The sequence below is a fragment of the Phascolarctos cinereus genome, unplaced genomic scaffold, assembly GCF_003287225.1.
Source record: "Phascolarctos cinereus isolate Bilbo 61053 unplaced genomic scaffold, phaCin_HiC Scaffold_5;HRSCAF=322, whole genome shotgun sequence".
In the NCBI taxonomy this organism is placed as follows: Eukaryota; Metazoa; Chordata; class Mammalia; order Diprotodontia; family Phascolarctidae; genus Phascolarctos; species Phascolarctos cinereus.
In genome coordinates, this window is record NW_027555958.1 from 443,290,765 (window position 1) to 443,307,284 (window position 16,520).

The 16,520-nt window shown below is 38.4% G+C and overlaps 1 protein-coding gene across 1 annotated transcript in view; it reads right to left on the reverse strand.

The window, feature by feature from the left end:
- Positions 1 to 391: 391 nt before the first annotated feature.
- The window catches only part of HFM1 (helicase for meiosis 1), a 140,519-nt gene continuing 124,390 nt past the window's right edge, over positions 392 to 16,520 (reverse strand). Inside the window, exons 38-40 of the mRNA XM_078156573.1 lie at positions 4,299 to 4,404; positions 2,527 to 2,684; positions 392 to 966 (exon numbers count right to left, since the gene is read on the reverse strand). Coding sequence (XP_078012699.1) covers positions 900 to 966; positions 2,527 to 2,684; positions 4,299 to 4,404 — 331 coding nt within the window. The 3' untranslated portion in view covers positions 392 to 899. The remainder of the gene's footprint in view (positions 967 to 2,526; positions 2,685 to 4,298; positions 4,405 to 16,520) is intronic.

Consider the following 16,520-nt stretch of genomic DNA (forward strand, 5'->3'; position numbering starts at 1 on the left):
TACATGTATAATACGTGTGTATACATGTATATTTATACTTATCATCTGTACAAAGCTATTTTTATTATGTACACATTATTTTCTCCATTAGATTTTGAACCCCTTGAGGCAGGAATGTTTTTGTTTTTCTTTGTATTGCCAGCAGTTAGCACAGGGCCTGGCAAATAGAAGATGCTTAATAAATGCTTATTGCCTTGCCTTGCCCAGCCCTGCTATGGGCCTTTTCCCTCCATCTTTGACCTCTCTGGGGTCTGTGCCCAGCAGGGATTTTACTATGTCAGTGGACATAAAACACTGAGCAACTTCAATAAATGTTTGTTGATGGATAAATGAATAAATAAACTTGACGCAGCTTTTGGAATTAAGCCCTTCAGAAAAACAGAAAAAGAAGAACACTCCATAATGTTTAATGTTTTTACTTATTACTCAGTATTACATTTTGACATTCAATCAGAAATGTATTATTTCAAATCTACTGAGTAAAGGCACATGAATCACACTGCTGAACAATCCATAAAATCCCAAGCAGTACATGTGAACTACCACTACCTGTGACATTGGAGATCACCTTTTCTCTTACTTCCATAAATATGAGCATAAATTGAAAAAAAATGGCTGTAATCAAAATTCTATCAAATCTAAATTAATCACCAAATAATTCTCTCTAAGTACTATGTAATTATTAACTTCCTGAAATAAAGCCATCATAAAATTAATTTTAAAAGGTTAAATTTTAAAATGGAAAGATAAAACAGTTAAATTCTTTACAATGAAGGTAATAAAACTGTTAAATTTTTGAGAAAAATCTGAACCATGAACTAATTACTTTTAAGATATCTCAATCTATTCTCACCCTTTATGATACTAATATAATACATGAAGCATCTTGTTTACTTCTTTTAGAAAATCCCATCAAATATCCCAAGAAAAGCCTTCATTTCGTCCTCTTCATCAGATTGATGTGCACTGAGAAAAGAACAGAGCTGGAGATAAGTTTCTCATCACCCAAGAGAGTTAAATAACTGAGCCCTAATAAACATGTTACTGATAATCTCAGCAAGTGCTGTGAGGTTGATTCCTCAAATGAGCTTTAAAGTTCTGACTTTATTTATTCGCCATGTACAAGGGAATCGCAACTTCTCTGTCACTTGCCATCTCCCCAGACCGTGAGGAACCCTGGGAGGCTGAGTGACTCCTCGATGGGACACATGTTCAATCAGAGGCCCTACTTGAATCCAGAGATTTCCTGAGGGCAAAGATTGCTTTGGTTTTGGTCTTTTTCTTTCTATCCCCCAGAACATAGTACAGTGCCTGGCACACAGTGGGCATTTAAATGCGAATGGAACTGAACTGAATTCCTGACTCCAAGGCTGTCCCTCCATCCACTGTTCTATGTTGTCTTTCTACAGAAAGTTAGGGAAGGGACAAGTAAGTGCTGCAATGGATAGAGCTCCAGCCTTGGAGTCAGGAGGACGTGAGTTCAAATGTGGCCTCAGACACTTGACACTTACTAGCTGTGTGATCCTGGGCAAGTCACTTAACCCCAATTGCCTCACCAAAAACAAAAAAAGTTAGGGAAAATAAAGACATATCAATACCTAAAAGTAGGGTCAATGGTGAAATCAAGGATTACATGTTGGGTGACCATGCTGTTAATTAATAATACACATTTAGTAACAGCTTGTCTTTAATAAAACAAATATTTAGTAATAATATAAATAAGTCTTAACATGTCATTAGCTTTTGGCTCCTAATAAAAGTAGAACCTACCAAGGAAAGTTATCCTATCTTACAGAAGAATAAAAATAGTGATATCTTTGATGAAGCATTTACTGGGTGGAATTAGCTTAATTCTTTAGAATACTATTTTGCTTTGAAAGATGTATAATAACTGGACAATTGATTAAAAGGCATCCTCCGAAAGATTAAATGATCTCACATGAACTTTCCTGTTCAAATTCAGATAAAACGTGAACAATTCTGCCAGTCAGACTTTTTAAGTATATAAAAGCAAATATCCAGGCACTCTCAACTGTACAGTTATCTGATGCTGTATATTCAAACCCTCAAAGAGCATTTACTGAACTTTACTTATTAAAGGGCACAAAACTTGAACTTTTTAAGCAAATAACTGATTCTGATTTTAGTCTAGAACAGAGGTTCTCAACTTTTTGTGTCATATATCTCTTTAGCAGCCTGGTGAAGATTACTGACCCCTTCTTAGAATAATGTTTTTAAAAGTGTAAGATAAAATTCATAGGATTACAAAAGAAACTAATTTTATTTAAATAAAGATATAATGTTTTTGCTTTTTTGGTGAGGCAATCAGGATATAATTTTTTTCATCCAAGTTCACAGACCTACTGAAATCTATTCACAGACCCCTTGGGGAAGGAGGGATCCATGGAACCCAGGTCAAGGACCCCTGGCCTAAATATGAACCCAAAACTTAGGTTAAAAAAGCATTGGATTTGTTTATAATGACTGGTAAAATTTTTTTACTGGTAAAATCTTGAAGTTCCTTACCTGAGATCAGCTACTTTTTTGCTATCATTGCTACTAACAAAAAAATCCCATTTCTTATTGGAATGAGAAGTACTTGATTCTTTCTCCAACCAAACAGTAGGTCGCACTCGCTCTATTTCTGGTGAAAGATTCTGATGTTGTCCTTCTTGAAAATGAAACTAGGAATAGAGGTTTGAAATAAAAGCTATTGACATCAATCAATCACATTTTAAGTAAGGACATTCAGAAAAACAAATAAACATATCCCTGGAGTCCACTATAATGATGTTTTCTAAATTCATGACAAGAATCCACATGACAGGTGGACCCAATCTATGAGAAGATCTTTTTGGTCCTTCAGAGTACATACTATTTATACTGAATATTAGGCTGTGTCATAACAAAGGTCTAGGGTAGATTTTTCCAAAATTAAATCTGGCCATACAAATAGACAGAATTTTAGTAGTACTAACAGTAATTTTATCAAACAATTAAAGTATCATATGACTACTGAAAGAAGTTGCCCACTGACAGAAGATATTTGGCTAAAATACTATAAATTTTTTATAAATAAAAAGGTCTAATCTTAAAATCTTATCATATCAAATTATTAAAAACTGACTGGAGGCTACAACTATATCAAACCAAAATTCCTAAAGGGGAAACATAAATGCCAATCTAAATCATCACTCTTTTTAAACTTGAAGATAGTATAAAGACAACATTTTATGTCATTATTTTTTTAATTTGAGAACTTGTGTACACTATAAGCACATTATTCTTTTCATCATAAAATTAAAATCCTGAGAGAAAGCCCATACATCACAACACATTCATTTCTATATCACCAATGTACATTACCAGCCAACAGAGAATTGTGATTTTTAGCCAAAGTGAAATGGGAAAATGTAGGCAGTGATAAAGCTCTTATTGAATCAGACTGCCTTTAAGTATCATTGAATAAAGAAAATTTCCAGGTAAGAGATTTGATTTTGTATATACTTTACAGATATTTATTTAAAGAATGAAAATTCTATTCGAAGACTTAAATCAGTGGAAGTGTTCACTCATAGATCTACCCAGACGGAAATGCAGTTAACAAAGAAAACTCCCAAATCCAGCAATGAGGGATCAAGCTGGCCAAAGCTGGAGAACTACTCCTACTATATAACTTTGGACTGGTGGTGACATAGGTGCTGGTGTAGAGACAATAGCCCAAGTTTCTCATGTTAGAGGCAACATGGGCAGTGGAGATAGAGACGGCCTTACAGTCAGGACAACCCATGTTCCTGTCTCACCTTTGACATGGGCCCTGTGTGGCCCTTCACTTCTCAGCGTACTCAGGCCTTTCTCTAAAATTACAAATTGGTGAGCAGTGGATGATCTGCACTGGCAGAAGGAATTGCTTACCAAGAGCTTTAACACAAATGAAATCACAGAGGAAGTTTGAAAGTTTCTATTTTTTTCTACCTTTCAATTGTTTTATAGGTAATTTAGTAACGCTTTTTGAATATTTCACTGAGACCACAATCCAGTCACTAATTCTCATCACATATTCATATGGTAAAATGTCTGGCTTATTGATGTCAATTTTTTTTCCACATCTACAAGAATGAGGATTCATTTTTGAATCAGGTTATGATTTTTAATATTACTTGTATCTAGTTAAATGATTATCTATATTTTTCCCCTTTCACAGAATGATCACATCTTAGTGAGGAATACATGTATTTGTAATAACAATTTTTTAAAATTGAAAAATGACATAAAACTCCACAAACCAGTTTTCTTACAGTATTTGTGTTTCCAGGCTGTTGAGGCACTTTGCAGGACATATGAAACTTTGAAATGATGGAATCTTGTAAATGAACATCTGGGCTCTCAGATGACAGGCACAATCTAAAAAATTAAAATAAACATTTTGTAAGCAAGGAAAGAAATATAAAATCATTGGGTTAATGGTAAACTTTGAAGAATTTTATCAAATTCATCATATTAGCTGTATAAACAAAAGCATCATATTTCACTTTATTTATTCTGATTTATAGTTACATAGAGATCTCAAGAGCTCATTTTTATTGGTATCCTTTCTTTCAGGTGAATTATACTCAATACACCCCAAGGAGTTTAGTATTCTTATATCTGAAGACTGAAAAAAATGGACATTTCATAGCTTCCTTCAGTCACTTACATAATTCACAATTATTTTTATTTCAAGAAGTGCTTATATCTGTCATTCATTCAACAAGCACGTATTAAGGGCCTAGCATGGCCAAGCACTGTGCTGAATTTAGGAAATAGAAAGATAAAAACAAAACAGTCCCTGCTTTCAAGAAACAACCTATTTAACTCCTTCCTTTCTAATTCTCATTGGCAGAGGGAACTCCAGGTGAGCGAACTCCTTATACCATTGCAGGCTGGCACCTTCTCTGCAACTTCTAGTCCTAGAGAACTGAGAGGCGAGGTGACTTGCCCAGGATCCCACAATCGGTATATGTCAGAAGTGGGACTTGAACCCAAGTCTTCCTGCTTTCAAGGCCAGACCTTTATCTGCTACACCATGCAGCTTCCCATTGGACTTCATGTCTACAAAACATTGTGAAAGTCTTAAAGTGTTATTTAAATTTTAGCTGTTATTATAATCACTGCTATCTTTCATTTTGTTTGAGATTGTGATAGCTATCCCTGTCTTTTTTACATCAGCTGAAGCAAAACAGATTCTGCTTATTTTAATTCTGTGTCTTTCTGTTTCATGTGTTTCTTGAAAACAACACATTTTCAGATTCTAGTTTCTAATTCCATTCTGCTATCTGCCTGTGTTTTATGACTGGGTTCACCCCATTCACATTCACAGTTATGATTACTTAACTATATATTTCCTGCCATCCTATTTTTCTTCTGCTTATCTGCTCTCTTTTTTTACTCTGTCCCTTCTCAGGTCTCTTTTGCTTCTGGCCACCCTCTTTATCACCCTCACCCTTTCTCTAAACCCCTTCTCCTTCTACTTGCCTGTTGGATAAGATGGATTTTTATACCCAATAGAGTGTGTGTATATATATTCTTCCTTCTTTGAACCAGTTCAGATGAGAGTGAAGTTCCAGCAGTGCCCACCTCTCCTCCTATTCCCCCCTCCATTATAAAAACTCTTTCTTATGCGCCTCTTTTATGTGACATGATTTCTCCATTCTTCCCCTCCCTTTCCCCTTCTCCTGGTATACCCCTCCTCTCATTCTTTCATTTTTTTGAGATCATCCTAACAAAACCAATTCACATCCTTGCCCTCTGTCAAAGCAGACTTCTAACTACCCTAATGATGACAAAGTTTTGGGGGGTTATACATATCATTTTCCCATTTTAACAGTTTAACCTTATTAAGTTCCTCTTAATTTCTTACTTACATTTACCTTTTTATGCCCCTCTTGAATCTTGTGTTTAATGTCAAATTTTCTATTCAGTTCTAGTCTTTCCATCAGGAATGCCTCTATTTCATTAAATGTCATTAATTCATTGTAAAACATTTCCCCCCATGGAATTATCCTCAGTTTTGCTGAGTAGGTAATTCTTGGTTGTAATACTAGCTCTTTCACCTTCTAGAATATCATATTCCAAGCCCTCTCCTCCATTATTGTGGAGGCTGCTAAATCTTGTGTGAGCCTGACCATGGTTCCATGGTATTTGAATTGTTTGTTTCTGGCTACTTGCAATATTTTTTCCTTGACCTGGGAGCCCTGGAACTTGGTTATAATATTTCTTGGAGTTTTCATTTGGGGATTTCTTTCAGGAGGTAATCAGTGGGTTCTTTCAATTTCTATTTTGCTTTCTGGTTCTAAGATATCCAGGCAGTTTTCCTTCATAATTTCTTGAAATGTGTTGTCTAGGCTCTTTTTTTGATCATAGTCCAATAATTCCTTTTTTAACCAATAATTCTTACATTAATTCTCCTTGTTCTATTTTCCAGGTCAGTTTTTTCCCTAATATTTCACTTTTTTTTTCTATTTTTTTCATTTTTTAAACTTTATTTTATTGTGTCTTGGTGTCTCATGGACACCAAGCTTGACCAGCTTAAATTTTTTTGTAATTATTTTCTTCAGTGAGGTTTTATACCTCTTTTACCAAGCTGTTCATTCTCTTTCCATAATTTTCTTGCATTGCTCTTATTTCTTACTTAATTTTTCCTCTACTATTCTCATTTGATTTTTTAAAATAATTTTTTGTTTTTTTAAATTTCTTTCGTTAGCTCTTCTAGGAATTATTGTTAATTGATTTTGTTTTTTAAATTTCGTTCTTTAGCTCTTCTAGGAATTATTGTTAAGGTTGTATGTAATCTTCATTTTTTTTCCTTTGAGGCTTTGTTGCAGATGTTTTCATGTCATTTTCTTCTTTTGAGTTTGTATGTTGAGCTTCACTGTCTCCACAGTAGGAGATTTTTATGGTCAGGTTCTTTTTTTTTTTTTTGCTGTTTGCACATTTTTCTAAGCTGACTTTGAACTTTACATCAGCATTTGGCTCTGCTCATTTTTGTGGGGAGGGGGACTTGTCTCCAGATTCATGCTTTTTCCCCCTGGTGTTTTTGCAGCTAGTTCTGGGAGTCTATAAATTTTCAGTACTTCTAAGGTGCTGTGATATGGGGAGAAGTATGATCACTGCTCTCCTGGTGTGCATTCTGGCCCTTACTTAGGAAAGGCTCCTGCTCCCTTTAGATCACAAGTGCTTGTGTGTTCTCTGCCCTGGAACTGTGTTCAGGGAATAGGGTGCTTGCTCTGTAATAATTGCAACTCTGAACTGGCTAATGGGGAATGGGGAGTTACTAAACTGCTCCTGGTCCTCACAGGGGTCCCCTATCATCTCTTTCTGACCAGGCATCCAATCCCCTTACCACTTCTGGGCAGTGAGAGCCCCAATAATTCTGCTACTGCTGCTGCCACCACCACCACCACCACCACCACCACTGCCAGTGTCCACAGCTGATGAGCCCAATGTATTGGGCTCCCAGTCAGCCCCCACCCTTGTGTCACAGATCTCTAAAGCTGTCTGTGGACTGGAAAATGTGTCACCCCAATCTTTTGGTGGTTATGCAGCTCCAGAATTCTACTAAATGAGTTATTTTAAAGTTGTTTGGAGGGGAATGTTGGGAGAGTTCTAGAATGCTCCCTCTACTTGACCATCTTGACTCTGCCCCATATCACTGCTATTTTTGATAGAATTTAGATACAGAACAAGTCACTACCTGATACGATTCAGATATGACAAGTTATCTTTTATACTTAATATTCTGAGGACCATTATATAGGTAAGTAAAATAAATAGTTTCTATAACTGAACAAAAGTCTTAAGATTCAAGCTTCTTGGACAACCTCCTCCCAATGCCTTCTTTTACAGAAAGCAGAAATTGGACTTAGCTCGTTCCACTTTGCATCTGCTGCCCTGCCTGGTTTCAACTTTACACAACAAGATGCCCCCATACCAGCTATCCCCTAGTGTCTCCTCTCCCCTCCTTCCTACCTTTTCTTGCCTCTTTTTGTGTATTGTCTCCCTTTTCAGATCTATAATTTTTTTTGGGGGGGGGCCTAGGCAACGGGGTTAAGTGACTTGCCCAGGGTCGCACAACTAGTAAGTGTTATGTGTCGGAGGCTGGATTTGAACTCGGGTCCTCCTGACTCCAGGGCCGGTGTTCTATCCACCGTACCACCTAGCTGCCCCCATTGTCTCCCTTTTTAGAATGGAGACTCTCTGAGGGCAGGAACAGTCTTCTTTTTATTAATTGTATCTCCAGTGCTTAGCTCAGTGCCTCGCACATAGTAGGTGCCTAATAAATGTTTATTGGATTGGACTGTAGAGTTGCTGAAAGCATCTGCTGGACAACAGACTAGCAGATAGGAGACGATGACATGGGCCCCATTCTGTTCCCAGATAGTTTTAGTTCCTTTTTCTAGGTCTCTGTATTTTGAAAGCTTTTTATTCCATGTAGGTTGCATATTATAAGTGTTTGGTATAGTGACACCTATTAAAAATGTTCTTAAAGTTTTACGTGTCAATACCTTATGTGGGTAGTTGTGGGCAATAGTTCTTCTGTCTGTGATGATGTCCGTTTCCATTGCTGCTTTGGAATTTGTATGTTCAGTATAGGTATTTTTTGCCTGCCATTTTATAAAGGATAACAAACTTCTTGGGCACAATTCTAACAACCTAATCATGTCTTTCTAGGTATTCTGTATGTGTTAAAATTTTGAAACCTGCAGTGACATGTTGCCCAGTTCCCATATTTTGTTGATGGAATTCAGATAAAAATGGTCCTGGGACAAGTCACTATACTACTCTTCTATTTTATATTTAATGTTTGGCAAACTACTGCACAGGTGAATAGAATGACTGAATGTTGATATAAAAGCTCATCTGTAGATTTACTGATTCTTCTGAGTGGCCCCAGCAGCAAACAGGACCACAGGCATGGCATGTAGGCAGAGGTATGCTGGAGCCAGCTCAAACGATTTCAAGAGAAAGAGCAGGATGTTACATTTTCAGTGTTTGCACTTATTCCTCATAAGCTGACAAATGCTACAAATAAGGGCTTGATTTGTAATTCTGTTGAATGTTTAGACTTAAGGTGATGGAGAAAATGCTAATAATGCTGATCAAACTTAAAGGTGTATCACATATATGTTGGGTTTTTCCCCAGAGAGCCAGCTGTTAAGCATTTACCACACACTTCTGTGTGTTCCTCGTCCTGTTCTCACCTTGCTTTAATTTCTTCCACTAGAGCTCCGTATTTTGAAAGCTGTTTGTTCCATATAGTTTATGGATTATGATTATTTTATATGGCTTCTATTACAATGTCATTTTTAAATTTGTATTAATCAATATTATGTCCAGATGATTGTGGGTAACAGTTCCTTCAGTGCTAATGGTCTAGTAAAGTTTATTTGTTGAGTTCTCAAGGATATTTTGAAGTCAGTATTTATATTATGGAGGTTTGTTGTCTACTACTTTATGAAAGATAATGAGTTTCTAGCATATGAATGTGAAGGAAGCTCAGTGGAGCAGTGGATAGAATATTGGTCTTGGAGATGGGAAAAAATGAGTTTAATCCTCCTTTAGAAACTTAATAGCTGAACAGCCCTGGGAAAGTCACTTAACATCTGTTTTAACATCAGTTTCCTTGTCTGTAAAATGACAATATTTATTGTATTGCCTCCTCACAGGGTGGTGAGGAAAGCCCTTTATTGATTGTGAAATGCTATATTAATGTGACTGTTATTATTTAGAAAATTTTATATCTTTAGCATTGTCTTCGATTACATTTTTCTCATTTGTACTTTTATGAGTTCTGAGACTATCTGTCTCTTATGTAGTTAAAACCACCTGCTTGCCTGTGATGAATGACATAATGTTCTAAGTAACTACCTTATCAAATTGTCTCAAACTCCAATTCTTCTACGGAAGGGAGCCAGAATGGTAGTCATGTGGTTTTGGACCCACGCTGCCCTCCACAGGCAGGAGATATCAGTGGAAACAATTTTAAGGTAATTGCTTTCAGTAATTATAGTTGATTGGCATTGGACTACCCACACACCTTCTCTCAGTTCTTTTTAAGACCGTGAATATCCAAGACAGCTCAAGGTTTAGAGAGAATATAAGCACCTCAACAGAAGGAATTGTCTCAATCTTTGTGTTTGTATACCCACTGCCTAGTGCTTGGCACAACGTAGGAGTTTAACAAACGCTTGCTGATTGACAGGTTCCTCCTTAGGCTACATCAGAATCTTCAGATGTTCTTCTGATGCTGGTGGAAACAGTCTGGACTAGAATCCAGGCCCTCCGTGTTTGTGATAGGGTGTGGATGAGCAGAAGCACCGTCAGTGGTTGTCAGTGCTATGTCAGTGGATAGCTGTTTTAGATACAGATCCTTCAGGCTGCATTTTGGGAGGGTAGACATGTTATAGTGGATAGAGTGTCACACATGGAGTCCAGAAGACCTGGATTCAAATCCTGTCTCTGACAACTACTAGCTATGTGTCTCTGAGCCTCAACTACTTTATCTGTAAAATGGAGATAATAATCACTAGACAGCCCACTTCACAACTTTCTTGTGAGGCTCAAATGATATCATGTATATAATGTGTTCTGCAAACTTTAAAGTAGTATAGAAATGCCAGTTATTATTAAGTAGAATGGTGTGATTCATTGAAGCTTCAAGCCCTTACATGGAATTGTGCTGGGTCCCAAGGCTGATTCACAAAAAGTGCTATCAACATTTTGTGGACTGTAATGTTGAAGCCTAGGCAATCATGATCTGATAAACTGGCAAAGTGAGTGCATGGTTCTGAGCCCCTGGCTGTCTTGGTACAGGAAAAAGAGAATGTTTGGAGCAGAGTGAACAGAATCAGGATCAGAGGCTGAGACTGTGAGACTGACCTATGTCATAAAAGGGGCTTGAATGTCAATCTTCTGAAGCTCTTCCCTCCCCAGCTACATCTTGCAGAGAAAGTAACAAGGGCTGATGTTGCATAAATGGAACACATGGCCTCTCAACATAGTGCCCTTTGAGAAGCGCTAGGAAGACGCCTTCACCCATTCCATGAGTTATTCATTACTTCAGATGAATAAGTTGTTCTTTTGAAAAGCAACTATCCCTGATGGGATACACTCAAATACCTAAGTTTGTGCTCTTCTCAATCCAATAATTCAGATCACAACCTGTCTACAAATGCCATCCTGTGTAACTCTGGGCCACATCCCTCCAAAAGTTCACTGAAGGAGTACGCCTAGTGTGCTGGAGGCTTTCATCAAGTTCTCTTGATGTCGGTAAGGTACCAGTGGACCATTCTGCCTATCTACCTTTTAATCCCTTGACCTGACCAGACGACCAGTCTGCTCTGTCTTTCTACTATCCATTTCCTTGAAGATATAATTTATTCCCATTTTTCTCTGAAGGTCCTCACTGCTTACATGTTACAGCCCGTTCATACTTCCTGTGAAACTCCTCACAGACCAATGTATGATATTCATTTTTAATTCTTTAGAGTCAATTATATTCCATGTATGCAACACAGACAGCATGTTGACAAAAAAGAGATGTCTTTGGGTTCATTAAAGCAGCTCTGCAATTTCCTGAAGGCCCTCTTGCCCATTTCTTTCTCCTCTTGTTCAGCTCTGCACTCCACTCATTTATCTGTACTGTCGGGGCCAGAGGTACATACTGATGGACAAGCCTGATAAGGTGTCCCTCCAAGTGAATGTTGAGATCTGAGGAACTGCCATTCTTCATCTGCTTAATCTTTCCTGCGTGGATGGATCAGCCAAATTCCTTTGAAATTCTGCAGTGCTCCAGGGTTTGATCCAAACAGCCAATGTGATTCACAAATAGGAGCATTTGGAGACTCACTGTCCTCAGGCACGCCCTCCCTTCTCTGGCCTAGATTCTGCTCTGGATCTCTGCCAGAAGTACCTTTGGTGAGCAAACATCCCCCTGTTTTACGCCTTGCCCAGTGCTTATTATCAGAGGGTCAATGAGTAAGGTAATTACTGTTGTTATTGCTTCTAAAAAATCTTGAATGATTTTGAAGTATGGAAGGTACACACTGTTGTAAAAGAGCCTGTAAGGGAGAGTTTTGATCTACAAAATCAAATGCTTCTTTTGGTAACTAACAAACAATAAGCATAATGGGATATATTCTCTACATTTTTCAGTTAATTGTAAAGACATGCTCTATTGTTGGATATGGATGTTTCTTACTAATAACCTTAACTCGGATGTAGATAATTCTCATAAATGTTTTGTATAGATGGCAGAGTAGAATTATAGGATGAAAGTCATTGATGGTCTCTCTACTGCTTTTTTAAAGTATTAACAAACTCTGAGATATCCCCCCCCCCCCCACACACACATCTTTAACAGCTTTCCTTTGTTCAAATACCTCGTATACTAATCTCTTGTTACCCTCCCAATTGGGTCACAACCAGCACAGATGTCTTTAAAATGCACTTGGTCTCCTACAGCTGCTTTCCCCATCTTTGTGCTCTTTGGGGACATTTTGACTTCTCTAAAAGCGCGTACAGAACTGTGATGTCACACTCCAAGTGTAGGGGTTCCACCATCTTTGATGGAGAAAACTCTTACATTTACTTATAGAAATTTTTCCCATTTTTCTTCCGTTTGTATTCTTTCCTTGTTCATCTTTGAATGCTTTTAGCTGAGTATTTAGCGAAGCTTTCTTTAAGGTAATTTTAACTTCATTGTTTCTCTCTACTTTATGAGATGTCACTGCCTATAAGTTTCCATTATACTGTTTTGCAAGACCCAGCACTGCTTTTGGCAGCCATCTTGCTCAGCTTGACAATTCTGTCAAATGTGGGCTGAATGAGGCACATTTCTAGGCTCCTTTTGTCTCACTGTTGTGGCAATTAATATACACTAGCTAAATGGAATCATATTATTTTAGTTGATGTCAGCACAATTTCTGTTTTCCATTTTTCATTTTTGATTTTCAATGACTTGTCTAAAGAGTTCAGGGTTAAGTTGTTTCATTTGTGTGCCATGTATTTTTTCTATGACTGTTCTTTATTTTTGCTTTTTTACTAATTCAGATCTTCTCTCTGATAAAGTGGTCAGACTATACATACACAGCTGTCTAAAGATAACTCCCAAATCAATAACAAGTCTTTTCTTGTCTGTAAAAATTTAATCTATTTCATTCTTTATGGTGTTATTTGGTGCTTGCCATGTCCAGCACCTTCCAATGCTTTTCTTAAAAAAAAAAAAAGGTGTGCATGAAATAGAGGCAAGCAGTTTCTGGATAATCTACATTTTTTAGTTTTTTTCATTCCTTCCTTCTTCCTGGCCCATGCTTTGCCATATATTTCTACTCATGCTCAACATTTCCTACTTTTGCACTGAAGTCTCCAGGGTCTTATCAAATTCTTCATAGAATTTCTCTATCTTTTCATTCATAGCCACTAATATTTGTGCACAGGCTGCAGTTATTTTCACAGTGGTGGCCTATTTGTAAATATTTATCACTAATTATCAGAGGCAGTGAGAAGGGCCCCTTTCTAAACCAGGAACTAATCAATTCCAGTCCCTCTCTGACATGTACTACCTGTGTGACCCTGGACAAGTCCCTTAACCTCCCAATGCTTCTCTCTGACCTGAAATGATAAAGAGATTTTCCTCATCTAAGAGCTTCCTAAACCAATGAAATAGCAGGCCCAGTCCCAACGCAAACCAGAGATGGCATATACATAACAAAGACAGGTAAGAATGTATTTGCTTAAACTAAAAAGCACAGGGTAGACAGAAGCTTGTGGGTATATCTCCCATGTTCGATACTATAGAGTAGCCACAAAGAAGGAAAAGGAGAATAGCATCTAACATCCAGAAATTCACAAGACACAGATTCCAAGAAGAGAGTCAGTGGTAAAATCCATGTCTGTATATAAGTACTTCAAGTTTAAGTACGAAGAGGACCTGGAGGCTCTAACACGAGACGTAAAATGGCCTCACTGAGATTTGGTGCTTGTGACTATACAATGGTTATGGACGGACATGCCTTGTTCAAAAGAAGCAAGGTGGGTAATAAGGTATTGGGGCTGGGGGTGTACAGCACTCTATATAAAGTTGGTACACTCATGTGATAAGGTCTAGGAACCAGAGGGGGGAGTACAGCAGAGAATATTTGAATGAAGGTCAGAGAAGGGACAAACAGAAGTGAAATTTTCATTCTCCATACTACCAGGCCCCTAGACAAAAACAGGAGACAGAGCACAAGCCTGACAGAGAGGCTTGGTGTAGTCATGACTGGGGGCTTCAGTTATCCAGTTATCTGTTAGAACTCAAACTTTATCTCTATCTCTGTCTCCCCCACCTCACCCCATCTCACTCTCTTCTCTCTGATTCTCTGTCTCTTTCTTCAAAGTTGGAGGAGCTAACAAAAGGACATTCTTTCTGTTATCTGAATCTCACTCTCCAGGAGGAACTGGTTGCTGGTGTAAAAATGATGGAATACCTAGAGGGGAAGTGATTATTCTATTCTAGAATTTGTGAAGAGGAAATAAGGTCCCAGTTTGACATTACCCTAGATTTAGGGAAAGCAGATTCCAGAGTGTTCAGAGGCTTCCAACATCATGCCACATGAGGCTTGGTTGAAGGAGTTGGAAATTTTTAGCCTAGAGAAGACTTAGTGGGGACAGAATAACTGTCTTCAGCTATCTGAAGGGCTCTCATATAGAAAAGAAATAGACTGGCAAAGTGTAATATTAAGAATAATGAGAAAGATGTTACAAAAAAAACTATAGATTTGATGTAAAGAAAAACTTCCGGACAAATAGAACTATCATTGTTGTTTGGATCGTCATTCTGGAAGAGGACCAATGATGCCATGAAGGTGATGTCTTGACTTCCAAGTGAATTGGGTTTAAGTGAGGCAGAGCTATGCAAAGTCATTAGCCTCACTCTCTCCTCCAGAGTAATCTAGAGCTATAAAAAAAAAAAACCCGAGTAAACTGCCTTGGACATAATGGGTTTTGTGTCATTAAAGGTCTCTAAGCAGTGGCTGGTGGACATTCAGGGTCTGTTGCAGAGGATTTTCCTGGCTAGGTGTGGGTAAGACTAGATGGTCTCTGAAATCCTCCTAACTCTACAATTATTAGAAAAACTTTTTTCTTAACAAACTGAATTGAGACCTACTAGAAAGAACAACTAGATTGAAGCCTGAGTTGGAGCCCTAGCTTTGACACTGATAGCTAAAAATCACGGGTCAGCAATAAAACTTCTCAGAGCCTCACCTTCCTCATTAGCAAAATAAGGACACCATGACTTCGCCCACCTCACAGGCCCATGGTGTTAAATTTAAAATGCTACAGAAATGTGAGTTGTTGTTACTGCAATAAAGTTCTCCTCCAGTGCCTCCCTGAGGTAAGGAAGGGACCTGGGCCTATGGAAGGCTTTGCTGGCAGAGGGCAAGTTCAGCTTTGACTTGACTAGATGTGCCAGCTGACCATTTGGGCCTTGCTATCTGTGACAGGCCAACGTCTATGAGAGTTTCCAAATTCCACCATCCCCCAAAACATGGGTCCGCTAGTTTTTCCCTAAAGGGCAACAAAGCTATTCCTAGGACTGGCCTCGGGGTGGGATAGAGGGGATGATGTCAAAACTCAGGTTGTGCTTCCCTTGATGCAACTTCCTGGGTCTTCCTGTTGCCACCCCCCTCCCTTGACACCAAGTTCGGCTCCTTCAGACTTGGCCAACGTCCCAAGAACGTGCATCAGACACTCTACTCTGCGCTGCTAACCAGATACATTTCAATTTGAAGATGAGGGGGTCCACATCTTCCCAAGCTTGGTGCTGATATCCTTTCTGTGCTGTGGCTAAGTAAACCTCCTTTTTCGCTAGTTGTTGAATGACCCAGAAGTGCTTCATTCTGTTCCAACATGGAACCTGAACCTAGCCAGCTAGAGTCAGGCCCAGTGCTAACCCCATCCATCCGTCACCTGCACTCTTTAACATGTCATCTCCCCCAGTGAGAACGGGAGCTCCTCTCCAGAGAAGCTGTCTTGCTCCTCTATTCACATTCCCAGTTCTTAGCACAGTGCTCAGCACATAGTAAGTACTCATTAAATGCTTTTCCACTTCATACTAAGACAGAGAAGCTGAACTAATGTGTTGTATATGCTTGCATCTGTACATGTTGTTTCCCCTGGTAAAATGTAAGCTCCTTGAGGACAGAGATGTTTTATTTTTGTCTTTGTATTCCCCAGTGACTAGCACAGTGCCTGGCACATAACAGGCCCTTAAATGCTTAATTATTGATTGATGGAAATTGCCATCAGATGAGGAAGCCCACATACTGATGAGCCTCTCATATTATTAAAATATTATTACTATCACTACTAATATGAAGCCAGGGACAATGATAATAATGAACTGGAAAACCAGTTCCTGAACAAAGCGAACGCTATTCTCCCCTCTGGTATTTTGTTCTTCACTGCTGCCATAGCTACCACTTCCTTACAGCAACACC